At 44.3% G+C, this 15519-nt stretch overlaps 2 protein-coding genes across 3 annotated transcripts in view; both read left to right on the top strand.

Annotated features, from left to right (window-relative positions):
* LOC108229853 (FYVE, RhoGEF and PH domain-containing protein 6) overlaps positions 1 to 6014 on the top strand; it is a 19385-nt gene extending 13371 nt beyond the window's left edge. For both annotated transcript variants that reach the window (XM_017405553.3, XM_017405552.3), the window contains exons 9-21: positions 468 to 518; positions 609 to 667; positions 775 to 846; positions 1106 to 1174; positions 2740 to 2823; positions 2904 to 2983; positions 3074 to 3173; positions 3266 to 3412; positions 3849 to 3954; positions 4204 to 4298; positions 4838 to 4966; positions 5061 to 5200; positions 5300 to 6014. In XM_017405553.3, coding sequence (XP_017261042.1) covers positions 468 to 518; positions 609 to 667; positions 775 to 846; positions 1106 to 1174; positions 2740 to 2823; positions 2904 to 2983; positions 3074 to 3173; positions 3266 to 3412; positions 3849 to 3954; positions 4204 to 4298; positions 4838 to 4966; positions 5061 to 5200; positions 5300 to 5336 — 1169 coding nt within the window. In that variant the 3' untranslated portion in view covers positions 5337 to 6014. The remainder of the gene's footprint in view (positions 1 to 467; positions 519 to 608; positions 668 to 774; positions 847 to 1105; positions 1175 to 2739; positions 2824 to 2903; positions 2984 to 3073; positions 3174 to 3265; positions 3413 to 3848; positions 3955 to 4203; positions 4299 to 4837; positions 4967 to 5060; positions 5201 to 5299) is intronic.
* A 1504-nt stretch (positions 6015 to 7518) lies between these two features.
* Positions 7519 to 14418, top strand: nr2c1 (nuclear receptor subfamily 2, group C, member 1). The gene is made up of 14 exons (XM_017405568.3): positions 7519 to 7897; positions 9440 to 9568; positions 9678 to 9911; positions 10048 to 10123; positions 10229 to 10408; positions 10524 to 10674; positions 10864 to 10960; positions 11041 to 11225; positions 11517 to 11667; positions 11815 to 11936; positions 12449 to 12591; positions 12777 to 12914; positions 13309 to 13414; positions 13541 to 14418. The coding sequence occupies exons 2-14, from the start codon at positions 9497 to 9499 to the stop codon at positions 13710 to 13712; spliced, it is 1827 nt and encodes a 608-aa protein (XP_017261057.1). The 5' UTR covers positions 7519 to 7897; positions 9440 to 9496; the 3' UTR covers positions 13713 to 14418.
* The last annotated feature ends 1101 nt before the right edge of the window (positions 14419 to 15519 follow it).

Raw genomic sequence — 15519 nt, forward strand, 5'->3', positions numbered from 1 at the left:
AATCATCAAAATTAAACGAAATAAACATTTGAAATATATGAGTTTGTATGTAATGTATGAATATAATATACAAGTTTCACTTTTTAAATGGAATTACTGAAATCAATCTACTTTTTCATGATATTCTAATTTTATGACCAGCACCTGTATATTAAGATTTGTTTTGGCTGAATCTGATGGAGTGACGTAACAGAAACTTTAACACGAGTGCGCCGTGTTGAATGGATCAGGGCTTATCCCGCAGCACCACAGTGTGAGGAATGTTCCTCAGTTGTATAATTACATTATGTAAGGACCTGCAGACCTTTTATTCACCCAGGATTTTATTTCCTAATCACTCCTGGCATTTACTACATAAACAAATAACAAAGTACTTAAAAGCATAGGTGTAATGTCCAATTTTTCCCCCTTTTTTTTTTTTTTTTGATCGCTATAATTCTTCTAAATCTAGAAATGTTTGGTTTCAGACTACCTAAAAAACCTGTCCGAAGACTCCAGTGACTACAAGGACACTCAAGGTAAATCTGCTGCTGCTTTTGAGCCCGTCTGCCGATCACCTCAGCAGAATAAAAACACGATGAACTAAAAAGTCTCTTGTCTCCGGTCAGCTGCCCTCGCCTTGGTGAAGGAGGTGGCGAATCACGCCAACAACATCATGAAACACGGGGTGAGCGCAGCATCCGAAACCTCAGGACGAACTGCTTTCACATATTGACCAAACGTTGGTTAAATGGAGCTGATATCTGCTTGTTTTTTTTGTTTTCCCCTCTTCAGGATAACTTTCAGAAGCTGATGCAGGTCCAGTGTTGTTTCAATGGCCACCATGAGATAGTCCAGCCCGGACGGGTACGGCTAGAAAGATATAAATTAAAATTTAGTCTTCAGAACGGCTTACTGTATATCCCACAGGCATATTAACCTTTTATAGAAGTATTTGGGTGACTAAATGCTAATTAATACTGTCTTTCTTCTTCTATACAAGCGATAAATATAATCAAAGCAACTAAATCTGCTCATTACCTGAAAGTGGCGAACTTGTGCGCTTGAAATTTTTGTGCTTGTAATAATTTAATTGAACCCCGCTTTTGTCATTTCTGTGCTCCAGATTTTCCTGAAGGAGGGCGTCCTGATGAAGAGGTCCAGGAAGGTCATGCAGCCCGCAAAGTTTTTCTTGGTACACGACGCGACAGTCACTTCTTTCCCTCTTTACTTCCTTCTTATAGAGGAATGGTGAAACTAACCTTTCTGGTTGCACATTGCCCATCAGCAGTGTTTTAGTGTGTTTTCAACAAATGAAAACACACACACACACACTGCCAGGAAAGTTGGGTGATTATATAATAATATTCACTGCATCATTTGTATTATCCTGCTGCAATTCAGGGCTTTTTCCAAATACTGTAGAACATTCTGCGCCCCGTTTTGTCATCGATCTGGGATTTTAGATATCGAAGAGCTCAAACTGTGATTAGTTCAAAGCTAAAAGGTTATCTGGTCTCTGAATTTATGTTCCTAAACTTAGAAATTAACTCTCTGCTCAAAGTCTTGGAGGCTAAAGGAGGAGTCTCGCTGAGCTGCCACTGTTGGGAGACTAGATGTTGACTCAGAGTTGTAGGAAAACTGCAAGAAAACATGAGAATTTGCCGTTGCAGTCTCACTGAGCTCTAAGTGTTTGACGCCAAGTGACCAGCGGGCTGCGCGGCCGCGTTTGAAGCAGCCACCTTTTGCACATGGCGGCCTACTTCTGCGCGCACGGCTCGCAAAACCGCGTTCTTGGTCGCGCGCTTGTTTTGTGTCTACCTGAAATAAAATGAAATGAAGACAGGCAGATATAGACCAGTTTTCCATCGTTATTATTTATCATTAGCGTGGGCTTTTTTTTTTTTTTTTTTAGACCTGCCTGGCCGTTTGCCTCTGGCGTTTTCTGTCAGAGGACAGCTCCCCTGCAGGTGTCCAAGTACAGCTTCTAGAGCTTTGGGACAGATTGGAGACTTTGAGACTCGTGACAACTCTGTGACTTTTTTTTTAAAGAGACGTTGTTGCACAAATTCTTTGAACGTGTTTGAAACTCAAGCAGCAGGACGGCTACACCTTTGGGACTCACACCAGGAAGTTGAGGAACCTCTAAAGCGGCAAGAAATCTGGGAGACATTCACAAGACTCCCTCGTGAATCACCAATCAGTCACAGTGATACACCACCTTAAGTGACCTTAAATAACTAGTTGGTGAACGGCAGTCGCGAGGGAGTCTCCAAAGTGTCTCAATGTTCTCAATTTAGTCTTCATGAACTATATTCTGACATCTGCACTGCGCCTCTCCTATGACAGAAAACAATGTCCCCCAATGTCCAGCTCTAAGGTCCACACTGACAATAAATCAGAATTTATCAAAGTACCTGGTTCAAATCTGCCTGTCTTCATTTTTCAAAGTTCACTCCAGCAGATTAAATCATAAAAGGACTGCAGCTAAAGTGGGTAACAAGCCAAGAATACGGTTTTGCAAGCCGTGCGCACAGAAACGAGTCGTGATTTCACAAATTTGTTGTGTGAAACGCGACCGAACGGCCTCACCAGTCGCTTGGTTTAAAAACGCTCGGGACATTTTTTGGATCGCCACATAGTGGACAACAATCTCAGTCCGATGAGATGCTACCTTTTAGGATGAAGTCACTTTGCTTTATCATTACTGTATGAATTTGTCTGTGACCCACCATGCTTCCCTGCTCGTTTGTCTTTCAGTTTAACGACGCGCTGCTGTACGCCATCCCCGTTCAGTCGGGCCAGTACAAGCTGAAAAACATGCTGTCGCTGGCTGGAATGAAGGTGAGACGTTCTCCCGTTTTACTTCCACGAGCGTGTTCTCGCCTATCAGGCGTCGGTGATCACAGTGGAAATCATTGCAGGTCAGCAAACCGAGTCAGGAGGCCTATCAGAACGAGCTGAACATAGAGAGCGTGGAGCGCTCTTTCATCCTCTCGGCGAGGTATTTAAATAAAAAGTCTTGTTTTTTTTTATTACGTTAAGTCGCTTCGAAAGTACGTGACGACTTCCTGCTTCTCTCCTCCCTCTGCAGCTCAGCCTCAGAGCGAGACGAGTGGCTTGAGGCCATTTCCACAGCGATCAGTGAACACACCAAGAAGAAAATTAGCTTCATAGCTGGCAATCAATACGAGGTAAAAATTCTCCTCAAAGACGTCGTTTCTGCTGCATACGAGCTTTGTTACTTCAGAGTGAACAACACGAGCACTTTGCTTTTTATTTTAAGGAGCCGTTGGAGAACGTTGACGACGGCGCTCCTTTGGGATCCAAGGCTCCCATCTGGATCCCCGACCTGCGGACCACCATGTGCATGATCTGCACCAGCGAGTTCACCCTGACGTGGAGGAGGCATCACTGCCGCGCGTGCGGAAAGGTGCGCCGGCGAACAGGGGCACTCGCGCGCGGAAATGACCGCAGCCATCAGGGGCAAAAGGAAATGTCTGCCACCCAACTCCTATCTGTTCAAAAATAAATAAATAAATAAAAATACTGTGAGCCACCATCAGGAACTGAGTTCACCGTAGCAAACGACTTAAAATGAGAGTAATTTATAGTTTTTTAATTTGGTCTTAAAGTCTTGGCATGTTGTGGGTCATCTCATGCGACATCGTGAGGTGTCACGCTCAGAGTGTGTGTTGTGAATGACTCTCAGCTACTACCACGTCAGATTTTTAGCGCTGAGCAACTCCGGAGCCGTTTGTCTGAAACATTTCGACTGGATTTGACGTCTGCTGGCCTTGTCCTAGCCTGAACAGTGTCCTTTCAAAGACGACAACATCTGACATCTGTTTGTCTTTCCGTCCTCCCAGGTGGTGTGCCAGGTTTGCTCCACAAACAAGTGCCCCCTCGCCTATAAGAAGAATGAGCCGGCGCGTGTGTGCGACGAGTGTTTCAACACTCTGCAGAATCAGAAAAGTAAGAGAAGCCTGGCCTCGTCTGCCACGAGACGCCAACACGCGTTTACACTTCGAAAACCTCTGCGCTGTTGGGCAGACGTGTCCCCCCCCCCCGACATACGACCAAAAGGGAAACGCAGAAGAAACGAGAAGAGAGAAGAAAGCAAAACCAGATATTTGGTCTTCCCCTGTGTTTCTTTTGTTTAGACACCAGCCGGTCTGGGCGTTCTGTCTGAGTATTGACCCCCTCTGTGTTTTTGCTCCTTAGGAGCAATCGACTCGGCGGCAGCTGCAACCCCTGGAAGCAGATCTAGCTTTGCATTCTCCAGGAAGCAGAAGAAGATCCCTGCGGCCCTCAAAGAGGTACGTGACGCTCTGTCTCCCTTTACCTCGTTTATTAAAACCAAGGATTGTGACGACAATGTGGACACAGACTTTACAAGCCACTTAACCGTTAAACCTTCTGATACGAAAAGGATTTACTTGTTCGGACAAACCTGGAGCAAATAACGGCCTGGCATCGCTTGAATGAATGCATATCTCCCACAGTTTAAGATCATCTAAGGATGAGAAGGGACAGAGTTTTTTCTCATTTTTTAATTTTCTACCACCACACCAGATTTAGCTCAATTTCAGTATAACTGAGCTACTTTTTGTGCTGGGTAAGGTTGATTTAGCTGTGGCCACCATCTTGAACTGGGTTGGCTCCGAAGGTTAATTAGTTGTAGACATACATCCGATGATTTCTCTCCAACTGGTTCATGAGACAAAAACACACACGCGCAAAAATGTTATCTTTCATGGACGTAGATGTCACACAACAGTTCCACCCCATCGATCAGCGTTCGCGTCTTTGATCTCAAAGGTTGGAAAACTCATCGGCCGCCTCTCGTTTGTTCCAGGTGACTGCAAACACGGGCGCGTCCTCCATGAGCGGCTATCTGACGAGGTCCAAGCCGCCCAAGAAGCAGGGGAAGAAGCTGTGGTTCGTCATCAAGGACAAGGTCCTGTACACTTACGCCGCCAGCGAGGTACGTGCGGCTACCCCCACTCTCCTCCGTGTTCGCAGAAACTTTCCTTCAGGTTGTCTAACGTCTGTCCGAATCTCGCTGCTTTCACCTCCAGGACGTCGCGGCCTTGGAGAGCCAGCCCCTGCTGGGCTTCGCGTTGAAAACCGATTCCTTGCAGAAGACTCAGTTCAAGCTCTACCATCAGGGCACGCTCTACTACGCTTTTAAAGCCGACGACGTCCCAACTTATCACAGGTACAGTAGGAAAAAGGAATTTGGGATACCCTTTGTTATCGAGACCCAAATAAAACAAGTAATAATGTTTGCTTTTTGTTGTTGTTATTCTTTTAACAGATGGATCAAGTCGTTCAAAGACGCCACCGTGTTGTAACGGCTGTTTTATCAGACTAACCCGAACTTTGGGAAACATCACTTTAGAGGAACAAGAAAAAGAAAACCGCCACCTAATGTGTTTTTGCTTTTATATGAAGACTTTTTGTAAAGCATTATTGTTTCGTTTTTTTCCATATGAATATAAACCCTCCTCACCATGATTCATGTAGTTTTTATCTCCAGCATAAACACTGTTGAATAATCCTGTAGATATTTTAGACTGTTACGCTTTTGAGTTGATCTCTGCGGCACAGATTTGTGGATAAAAAGCTAATTGTGTAGACATGTTGGCAGAACACTTTTTCTTTTTTTTTTTTTTTTTTTACGAAACGTTTCTGAAGTCAGAACCATCTAATTGTCAAAGTTTTGTTTTTTTTTGGCACACTTCAGGGTTGGATATTTCACCTTACTGTGTTTGGACCTTTTTGTACCGTGAGTTAGGTTTTGGTGTTGGATTTGGAGAAAACTCACTTTTGGAAAACGAACTACACTCACGCGTTAACGTGCACTCGACTCGCACACGCTTGTTATTTTGCGGTGAAAGTAGAAATGGTTGTAAATTAGTATGTTTAAGTTTCCACAGAGTTTAACCCATTCTGCCCAATATATTTTAGTTTCACAGCGCTTTGTGCCGTGGTCCTTTTCAACTGTTCATTAAAAAGTACTGAAAACCTGAGTTGTGTGCTTACTGAAAGGGGAAAAACACCTAGAGAAGCAATTTGTTCCCTTTTTGTTAAAGAAAGAGAAACCCACAATGGTCACTGAAATAACTGACAAAAGTAATAAAAAAAATCACTAAAAATCGGGTCAGTGCTTTTGAATTGTGGTTCAACAACATATTATTTATTTATTTATTTATATATATATATATATATATATATATATATAAATAAAAACTGCTTTCGACAAAAGGGAGCCTCAACTTAATATTTTGTTGCCCAACCTTTTGAGGCAATCACTGCAACTGGCTGGTTTCTGTCCCTCTCTCTGGGACTTCTGCACCTGTCCACAGGTATTCTGTCCAATTCCTCCTGAACAAACTGCTCCAGGTGTCTCAGGTTTAAAGGGTTCCTTCTCGAGACTTTCAGCTCCTGGGCTGCTGTGGATCAGTGGTTAGAGCAGCCGTCCTCCAACGAGACAGCTGGAGGTTTGATTCCACCAGAATGCCACATGTTGAAGTGTCCCTGAGCAAGACATTGAACCCCTCACTGCCTCCAATGAGTGCCCCATTGGTGTATGAATGTGATCTAAAGCACTGATTAGACTGTATGAATGTGTGTGGATGAGTAAAGGAGGGCACAGACTGTGTTGTAACGCGCTTTGAGTGGCCTGATTGGCTAAAATCGTGCTATAAGTACAGTCCATCTACCATTCCTTCCACAGATGTTCAACAGGATTTAGGTCAGGTCTCAGAGGCCACCTCAGTCCAGTGTTTGGTTCTGGGCCATCCTTGGGTGTTTCTAGCACTGTGTTTTGGGTCATTATCTGTTGGAAGAGCCATGACACTGAGCTGTTTGTCGTGGTGACACCTCTAACACCTCTAACTTCTGACTGATCTGTGCAGCTGTAGTTACAGGAACATCAAGCTGCTTGGAGATGGTCTTATAGCCTTTAATATGATGTCAATAAATATCTTTCTGAGCTCCCGAGACAACTCTGTCCTCAGCTTTCTGTGCTTCGTGTTCAGTGTGGTACACATTGATACCAAACAGCCCTGTGACTACCTTTCATCCATTAGGTAGGCAGACCGACTAAAGATACCTGCGAGTCTAATTACACGACGCACCTAATGGTTCTTCTAGGGGCACCATCCTTTTTGTCAAGGCCACTTTCAATAGTTTTTTAAATAATTGCTTATTCTTCTTATTGCTTTTGTCAACTTAAAGTTATCTTAATCACCATTGTGGGGTTTTCTTCCTTTTCAGAAAGGGTACAAAAAATGTAACCGCATCTGTTACTGGTCCATGTAAACTGAAAAAGAAACCAACATTTAATTGTTTTCAGTGTAACTACACAAAAACACTGGCTCAGGAGTTCCACAGTTAGTTTTATTTCATCATTAGTACTCACTGGAGAACATATTCACACTAGATATTTAAATCACAAAATCAAAATGTGACACAAGCGAGGCTAAATCAATCAAATTTCGAGTTAAAATCAAAGACTGCCCAGATGGAAAAAATACACGCACCATAAGCGGCTCTAACCAAACCGCAGCTACCAACCTGCGCATGCGCACGAACAGCTTATTGATGAAAAAAACCAAAAAGGTCATGAACTATGACCCTCCCACCAACTGCAGCAAATCCTTAAAATATTATTTTTTACTAAAGGCAATACGCCCGTGCCATGACAGATTTTTTTCAAAGGCAAAAAATGTCAATAAAATAAAATGACTTCTATGCACGAATGAACAGCTCCTAAGAGAGCAACGAGTTAGCTGCAAAACAGGAAGGAAGGCAGAGGGTCCACAGTGAGGAAGCTGCGGTGCTATCGAGTAGCAAACAGCTAGCTTAGCGCGTTAGCAACGTCGTCCAGAGTTCGGAGACATTTCGTGCGGTAAGTACAGCTATTTTATAAATGTGCCTGCACCTAAACGGCTTGTCCTTATACCGACCTCATGTGTTTGTGTGCATATGGCTGTTCAGACAAACTGAAGCGGGGTGATATTATTAGCAGCCAGGCTAGTTAGCCAACATTAGCAACCGCGTCGTTAGCTGCTGAGCTAGCTTTTGCTAACTATCTATTTTTTTGTTTTAAATACATCGCCAGTCATTAGGTGCATGTGATAACAGCGGGCTATAACCGTAAATCGTCAGCTCGCCTTTCTAATTTACTGATTGTAGTGGAAAAAATAATAAAAAAGATCAGCTTTCAAAACGTAATGGGTAATTTCCAGAGACGAAGTGTCGCTGTGTTGACGCTGCGGCTTCGCGGGCCTCCAACCTAACACGCTTTAACCCTTCAATGTTGACCTTTCACCGACAGGAAAAGAAATATCTTTATCTTCCGTATCGATTTTAAATTACCGGCTGTCAGCGGCGTGTCTCGGCTCAGTCGGTGTTTTTATTTCGGTTTATTCGCTGTCACCGTAGCGGACAAATAAGATGCATTTCGTTACTAGCTAACGTTAGCTTTATTGGTGTCTGCAGGCCACCGACATTTTTTTGACATTCGCCGTGATGGCATCAGCGGATGCATTAAGACTTTAAAAAAATGTGGTCAGTTCTTAAATATCAATTAAAATATAGAAATCAGACTGCTGCTTAAAGTTAATGCTGTTGCCATGTGAAAAAATGTAATCTAGTTAAAAAAAAAAAATAAATTTTCCTGCCAAAATAATGAAACTATCACTCTGAGATTGTCCCACATTACCTTACACACCATATAATTATCTCCTTTGTAAGTAAATCTATTAGGCTTTTTTATTTTCCACAAGAATACCCTAGTCATCTACAATAATTTCCACAATAATGAAAAAGAAGGACTATTAGTTCACATGGCCATCGCTCAAATATCCTCTTTTACATCTTTTCGTCAGTAACTTCTCTCACGTGCGTTCATTGAAACTCAAGGGCCGCTGTCCTGGAAGTTTTAGGTTTTTCTGCTCCAACATACCTGATTCAAATGGTTTAATTACGAAATCATCAAGATCTCTAGAAGCATGTCCACAAGTCAACCATTTAAACCAGGTGTTTTAATGCAAGAACACATCTAAAACATGCAGGAGAGCGGCCCCATGAGGAGTTTGACACCTGCTGTGCTGTTTTTTAAAAAAAAGAAAAGCTGCAAAGTCTTTAACAGGGTTTAGCTGTGTGATTAAGGTGGATGCGTATCTACATAATGAGACTAGAGTCGGAGTACTCCACGCGCCTTTAATTTGATTTATGCCTCCCGAGTGCGAACTCGTTCGGGTCAGTGGAATCAGAAGAGGCAGTTCCCATTTTAAAAGGTTTAATCAGAGTAAGGTTGTGGGTTAATGTGTAAAATACCGCTGCCCGTTTAGAGGCAGCCTTGTTAATAGTGACTGCTATTAAAGATGATAAAATATTCACATAAATGGAGTGTAGCCAGTCTGAATACTTCCCTTTGGCTCCACAGGTGCTGGATGCTTCATGGGGCACTGATGTGAAGGACCGCTGAAGAAAGGTGCGCAGAATGGATGGAGAGTCTCAAAGGATTCAGCTTGTCTCGGCGGATGACAACATGGCTCTAGGACATCGGATTCAGGTGACGAATTCACCGCGGCGTGCGCGGTTTGGACGAGCGCTTCCGTCGCGAGTTCTTGTCTCAAACTGTAATATTTCCTCGTGCCTTTTGAATGCTTTCGTTTCGACAGATCGTGACGGATCAGCAGACCGGACAGAAGATCCAGATCGTCACTGCACTGGAGCCGTCCTCTCCTGGAAAACAGCAGTTCATCTTGGCAAACGCCGACTACTCGCCCGGCGGGAAGGTGATCCTGGCCAAGCAGGAAGGCTCGCCAAACAAAGTCATCTTCGCCGCGTCGGACGGCTCCGGGGTCAACCAGCTGCTGTTTACTTCTCCCGAACTGGCCGGGCAGCAGATTCAGGTCTGTCAGAAGATGCTGATGACCTCTTCCCGGCAGTGTTTTGATTTAAAATTAAAAATAAAAACACATCATGCGTAGACATGTCTGTTTAACCCAGCTGTAATAAACCGCTCTGTTTCGTTTGGTTACTTTTCAGTTTGTGACTGAAGGCTCAGATCAGTCGATCAAACCTGTTGTAGAGTACTGTGTTGTCTGCGGAGATAAAGCCTCAGGTGGGACTTACAGTAAAAACAAACAAATAATTTTCTTTGTCCAGAAATTTAAACTTAACCCATTTTCACTCACTTGCACACATTTTCTCCCCCTCGTCCTCGCAGGGCGTCATTACGGAGCCGTCAGCTGTGAGGGCTGTAAGGGCTTCTTCAAACGCAGCATCAGGAAGAACCTGGTGTACACCTGCAGGGGCTCCGGAGAATGTGCCATTAACAAGCTCCACAGGAACCGCTGCCAGTACTGTCGGCTGCAGCGCTGCAAAGCTCTGGGCATGAAGCAGGACTGTGAGAGACGACAGCACTTTCTTTTTATTTTATTTTATTTTATTAAATTTTTTTAAAGAATACCATCACAAGGAGTCGCGCGATTAAAAGTCAGATGTTTCTTTTTGCGTACCAGCCGTGCAGTGCGAAAGGAAGCCCGTTGAAGTTTCGCCCAGGGAAAAATCGACGAACTGTGCCGCCTCCACAGAGAAGATCTACATCCGAAAGAACCTCTGCAGCCCTCTGGCTGCCACGCCGACTTTCGTATCCGACAAGGAAACCGCTCGGTACATGAAACACTACAAAACATAACGTACTTTATACCAACTTCTCTTTACATCATTCATGCTGTACAATAAGTGAGCCTGCTGTAAATATATGTTCACGGGAGATAGAAGTTGCTTACAAGACTCTAATAAATATGCAGTCCGGTGGTAATTATTCTGTATGGTTATGATATCAATCTTTACCTTCAGGTCTACGAGTCTGCTTGAGTCCAGCATGCTGCTCAACATCCAGCAGCCCTTCCCCAAGCTGGAAAACACCATCTTGATTCCAGCCTCGTCTGAAAAGGTAACTCTGACTCAGTCCGATGACGAGTTTATTTTCCATTTGTTGGCTGGGTTTCATTGTAACGCTTTTCTCCCGCGCAGGAGGACCCGTGTCAAGGGGACCTCGGTACTCTGGCAAACGTGGTCACGTCGCTCGCCCACCTCAACAAAACCAGGGAACCGAGTGACAGCGGGAATGACGTCATGGGGGCCGAAACGCTTAGCAACGGCGACAGCTCCGTGACGGACATGCAAGGCGACGATCAGACCGCGAGCGATATCACGAGGTGAGAGTCGTCAGAAGGCTCTGATGTGGACCAGGAGTGGTATTCTTAGTATTTGGTGGGTTTACTTGAGGTCTCCAGAAGCACAAGAAATAGGCTGTGTTTAATTTTTTGTCATTAAGCTTCAATAGAATTTCCTCCTGGGCCATGTGGTTTCTGACTTCAGTAACAAGATTCGTACTAAGTCAATCAAAACCGTCTTTAACCATGTCAGGCTTACACTGCAGAGATTCTATTTGTTTCTTTTTTTAAAACTATAACATTTGTAATATTCAAGTGTTTTATTCATTTCAGAGCTTTTGACACGTTGGCCAAAGTCCTTCACCCCGGTGACGGCTCAGGGGAGTCGCTGGAAACCACGATGCAGCTGATGTCGTCGGAGCAGTCGGGTCCCGTGGTGGAGCTGGACGGACCGTTGCTCTCCGACGGCCACATCCCTTTCAAAGTAAAAGCACAGCTGCCGGCCTGCAGCTGCTCCCATCCCGAGCTAAACCACAGCTCGTGGTCCATGAATGCAGTTTGTTTCACGCCATGGTTTATGTCTGTGCTTAAAACAGTTGTTGTGTGTTTGTTTGTTTTTCCCCCTCTGCAGCTCATGATGCCTTTGCCCGTGCCGGAGTTCCTTAATGTGAACTACATCTGCGAGTCAGCGTCCCGGCTCCTTTTTCTCTCAATGCACTGGGCCCGCTCCATACCTGCCTTTCAAACTCTAAGGTGTTTTTTTTTTTTCCACACAAAATTTAAATTGTAGCATTAGAATTATTACATTTACCGTATTTTCCGCACTATTGGGTTCACTGGATTAGAAGACGCACTGTCAATGAATGATCCATTTTCGAACTTTTGTCATATATAAGGCACATTAAGCGAAACCAAACAGCCCCGTCTTTTCGGAGAATACTGCACCGACATAAGCGTCAAGTCTAAACACCACCGCTCGCTCAGTTCAGTGCGCAGAGCCCTGCACGACTATAACTGAGCCTTAATGCTGCGAGCGGTGCAGCTTTGTAGTTTACAGAAGTCGTACTAAAACATTAAGACTTCTTACATATATAAGGTGCTCTGGATTATAAGGCGCACTGTCATTTTTTGAGAAATTTGAAGACTTTTAAGTGCGCCTTATAGTCCGGAAAATACGGTAAATAGGAAAATGGTAGGCATTTCTGCTATGCCTTTGCTTTGTTTTCAAGGTGAAATGAACTCTTTATTTATTTAATTTTTAACAGCGGTCAAGACAACGACATTAACTTGATGAAAGCCTGCTGGAATGAGCTCTTTGCCCTGGGGCTGGCACAGTGTTCTAACGTTATGAATGTCAGTACCATCCTAAGTGCGATTATCAACCATCTGCAGACCAGCTTACAGGAAGGTAGGAGGGCTCTGCTGAGAGGGGGAGAAGAGGGGGGGGGGGCAGTGTTGCTGTGCAAACCCGAAGGTTTTTGTTTTTGATAAAATGAGAAGTCAAATCAACCAATTTATTCTACTCTCCTGCCTCTTCCACGTCCTTTTAAATGTTTTTTTTTTGTTGTTTTTGTTGTTCTTTGTCTCGTTTAGACAAATTGTCTCCGGAGAGAGGAAAGCTAGTGATGGAGCACATATGGAGGATGCAGGAGTTCTGTAACAGCATGTCCAAGCTGTCCCCGGACTCTTACGAATACGCCTACCTCAAAGCCATCATACTTTTCAGTCCCGGTGCGTGGGAAAGGGATCTTATTCTCGCCCCGACAGCGAAAGATCCGTGTTTTTGTTTCCGTTCGTGTGTCTTATCTGTTACCAAAAAAATAAAAAAAGTGGACAGATTTTAATGAAACGCACAGAAAGTAATCAGTGGGTGTTCGTGTTAGACTAATGGCTGCCACGGCTAGCTGAGCTTAAAAACACAAAAAAGGCTGTCTGTTTTACAGACCTTGACCTAAAATTTGGTGTGGTAGTAGCTGAGATGATTTTAGTCCAAAACTCTAGCATGAAAGGCGGTGAGCGATATGCATTCCTTTCAAGGAATTTAGAAAATCTGTTGTGTGTGTGTTTCTGCAACCCTTATCACGTGCAGATGTGCTCATCCCTTGCTTTGTTTTTGTGTGCTTAGATCACCCAGGTGTAGAGAACATCCCCCAGATAGAGAGTTTCCAGGAAAAAGCCTACATGGAGCTCCAGGACTACGTTACAAGGATGTACCCAGAAGACTCCTATCGGTTTGTTAGCTTTACCTTTCCACTACATAAACCCAGAGCCGCCGCACGGCGTAGGACAGATCGGCGATGTTTCCCAGATGTTCCCGTCTGATTCCCCGTGTCTCCTTCTCGCCTCGTTGCTCCCAGGTTATCCAAGCTGCTGCTGCGCCTTCCAGCCCTCAGGCTAATAAGCGCAGCTGTCACGGAGGAGCTGTTTTTCGCCGGGCTCATCGGCAACGTGCAGATCGACAGCATCATCCCTTACATCCTCAAAATGGAATCCACCGACTATAACAGCCAGGCGGTCTCGGGCGTCTGACACACCGAGCCGTTTGTCCACGGCAACGTTGGATCGTAAAAGCCGTTCGGAGAACTCGCCAAACCGGTTAAGCAGGCGGTTCGAGCAAACTATGACTCATTGTCCCCTTTCCAGAATTTTATTTTCTCTCTTTATCTCCTCTCCTGCGTCCGACTTCCTGGTAACCGGTGAGCAGGGCTCGGCTCACACGAAGGACAAACGCGCTCAGCTCCATCTTTGCCCAGTCAGGAGTCGACCCTCTGAAGCTGGCGTCGCAGATTTAGCTTTTTATCAAGTAGTATTTTAAGCGTCATAGCCATCGAGCGTCTTCTTTTTCTTAAGGTCTCATTTGTACTTCGAATGAAACGGCATGTTTTAATTTTTTTAACAGCTTCTCCTAAGCGGCAAGGCTTTTCATTTTTTTTTTGTTTTTTATTTTAAAAAAACTTTGAAGAGCAAAAAAAAAAAAAAAGAAAAAACAGATTTGTGAGAAGTTATCACTTTTAATTCTTATTTGGCCGTCAGTCCGAAGGACCGGCAGCATCACTTGTCATATTTTTGGCATCATATGGTTCTGAATTGCCTGTATATAGATGTGTGTATATATATTGCAACAAGAAAGCTATAAAAAAGCAGCGTCTGGTAATTTGTGGATTCCGCCATTTTTGGATAATGTGGATGGAAAAGGATGGTCATGTCATTTGGAAATAAAAGCACGCTTTCCTAGTTTCCTTTCTGTTTCAGTTGACAATATATAAACAAGAAAGAATTATGGCTTTTAAAATACAAGGCAGCTAATTTTGATTCTGTCTGTTAGCAAAATATTTCATGAATCACTGGATGGATTTTAATGAAACTCTTAGAAATTAATCATTAAAGCCACATCTATAACTGATTACAGCTTTAAGTCAGCTCAGTTCAAGATGGCTGCCACAGCTCATCAACCTCAGCAAACAAAAATGACTCTAAATTAGTCAGTTTGGCAGATATTTTGCTAACAGCTGTAGCTGAGAGACATTTGACACATACTCTGACAGATCATGCAACATATTTAGGTAAAAATCTGGCGTGCAAGATGGGGGGTGATGTGTGTTCTTTCGAGAAATGTTAAAAATATTACAAGAACTAAAGACGATAAAGTCTAAAAGCATGTTGGGGGGGGGGAAAGGTGTTCTGGTCCGATGAGCCCGAAGCTGAACTTTCTGGCCACTGCTGTGAATAAGGCAGCGCAGGAACGAGCCATCGTGCCCAGAGCGGGACACGGCGGTGGCAGCGTCATGCTGTGGGAGGGGAGTTGCTTCTCTCAGCCCAGAACTGCGAAGGCGAAGCATCTCCTGACTGCTGGTGAGGAACTGGACCCCTGCGTCTGGAAACGGAAGGTGGCTTACACGCTCCCTCTGAGTGAATAATTCAGGAGACTTATTGGAGGGTTTCGTGTCGAGTGACACGAGGGTGGAAGTTGTTCCTGGGTGCTGAGCTGGGCTGGGCGGGGCGGGGGCGAGACGTGCCGCTGGTGTTATTAGCTGATGAATTTTTTATCGGGGCCCTGCAGGAAAAAAAGAGGACGGTGTCTGTAAGCGCTCCTTTGCTTAAGTCAACCCTGTGAACGTATCCGGCTAATTAAAGGCGCTGAGGAGTATTAGAAGCAAAAAAAAACAAAACAAAATATGACGCGTCTGTTTTTAGGAGCCCGTTGTGGAGCATAACCAGCAGCGACTTCCTCTCCACATCCCTTGTTTGAACAATAAAAGGTTGAGTAATAGGCGGGAATGCGACACTCATCTCTTTAGGGCAGCAGCGGGACCAAATAAAGGGGGGGGGGGGGGGG

Source organism: Kryptolebias marmoratus, linkage group LG11 (assembly GCF_001649575.2).
Source record: "Kryptolebias marmoratus isolate JLee-2015 linkage group LG11, ASM164957v2, whole genome shotgun sequence".
Lineage (NCBI taxonomy): Eukaryota > Metazoa > Chordata > Actinopteri > Cyprinodontiformes > Rivulidae > Kryptolebias > Kryptolebias marmoratus.

Bases quoted from the DNA above. Each gene is read 5' to 3' on its own strand.
- nr2c1 (XM_017405568.3), top strand. From the start codon at position 9,497: ATGGATGGAGAGTCTCAAAGGATTCAGCTTGTCTCGGCGGATGACAAC. The intron at 12,592-12,776 runs GTAGGAGGGCTC...TGTCTCGTTTAG, and splicing joins GCAGACCAGCTTACAGGAAG to ACAAATTGTCTCCGGAGAGA. The intron at 13,415-13,540 runs GTTTGTTAGCTT...CGTTGCTCCCAG, and splicing joins TACCCAGAAGACTCCTATCG to GTTATCCAAGCTGCTGCTGC.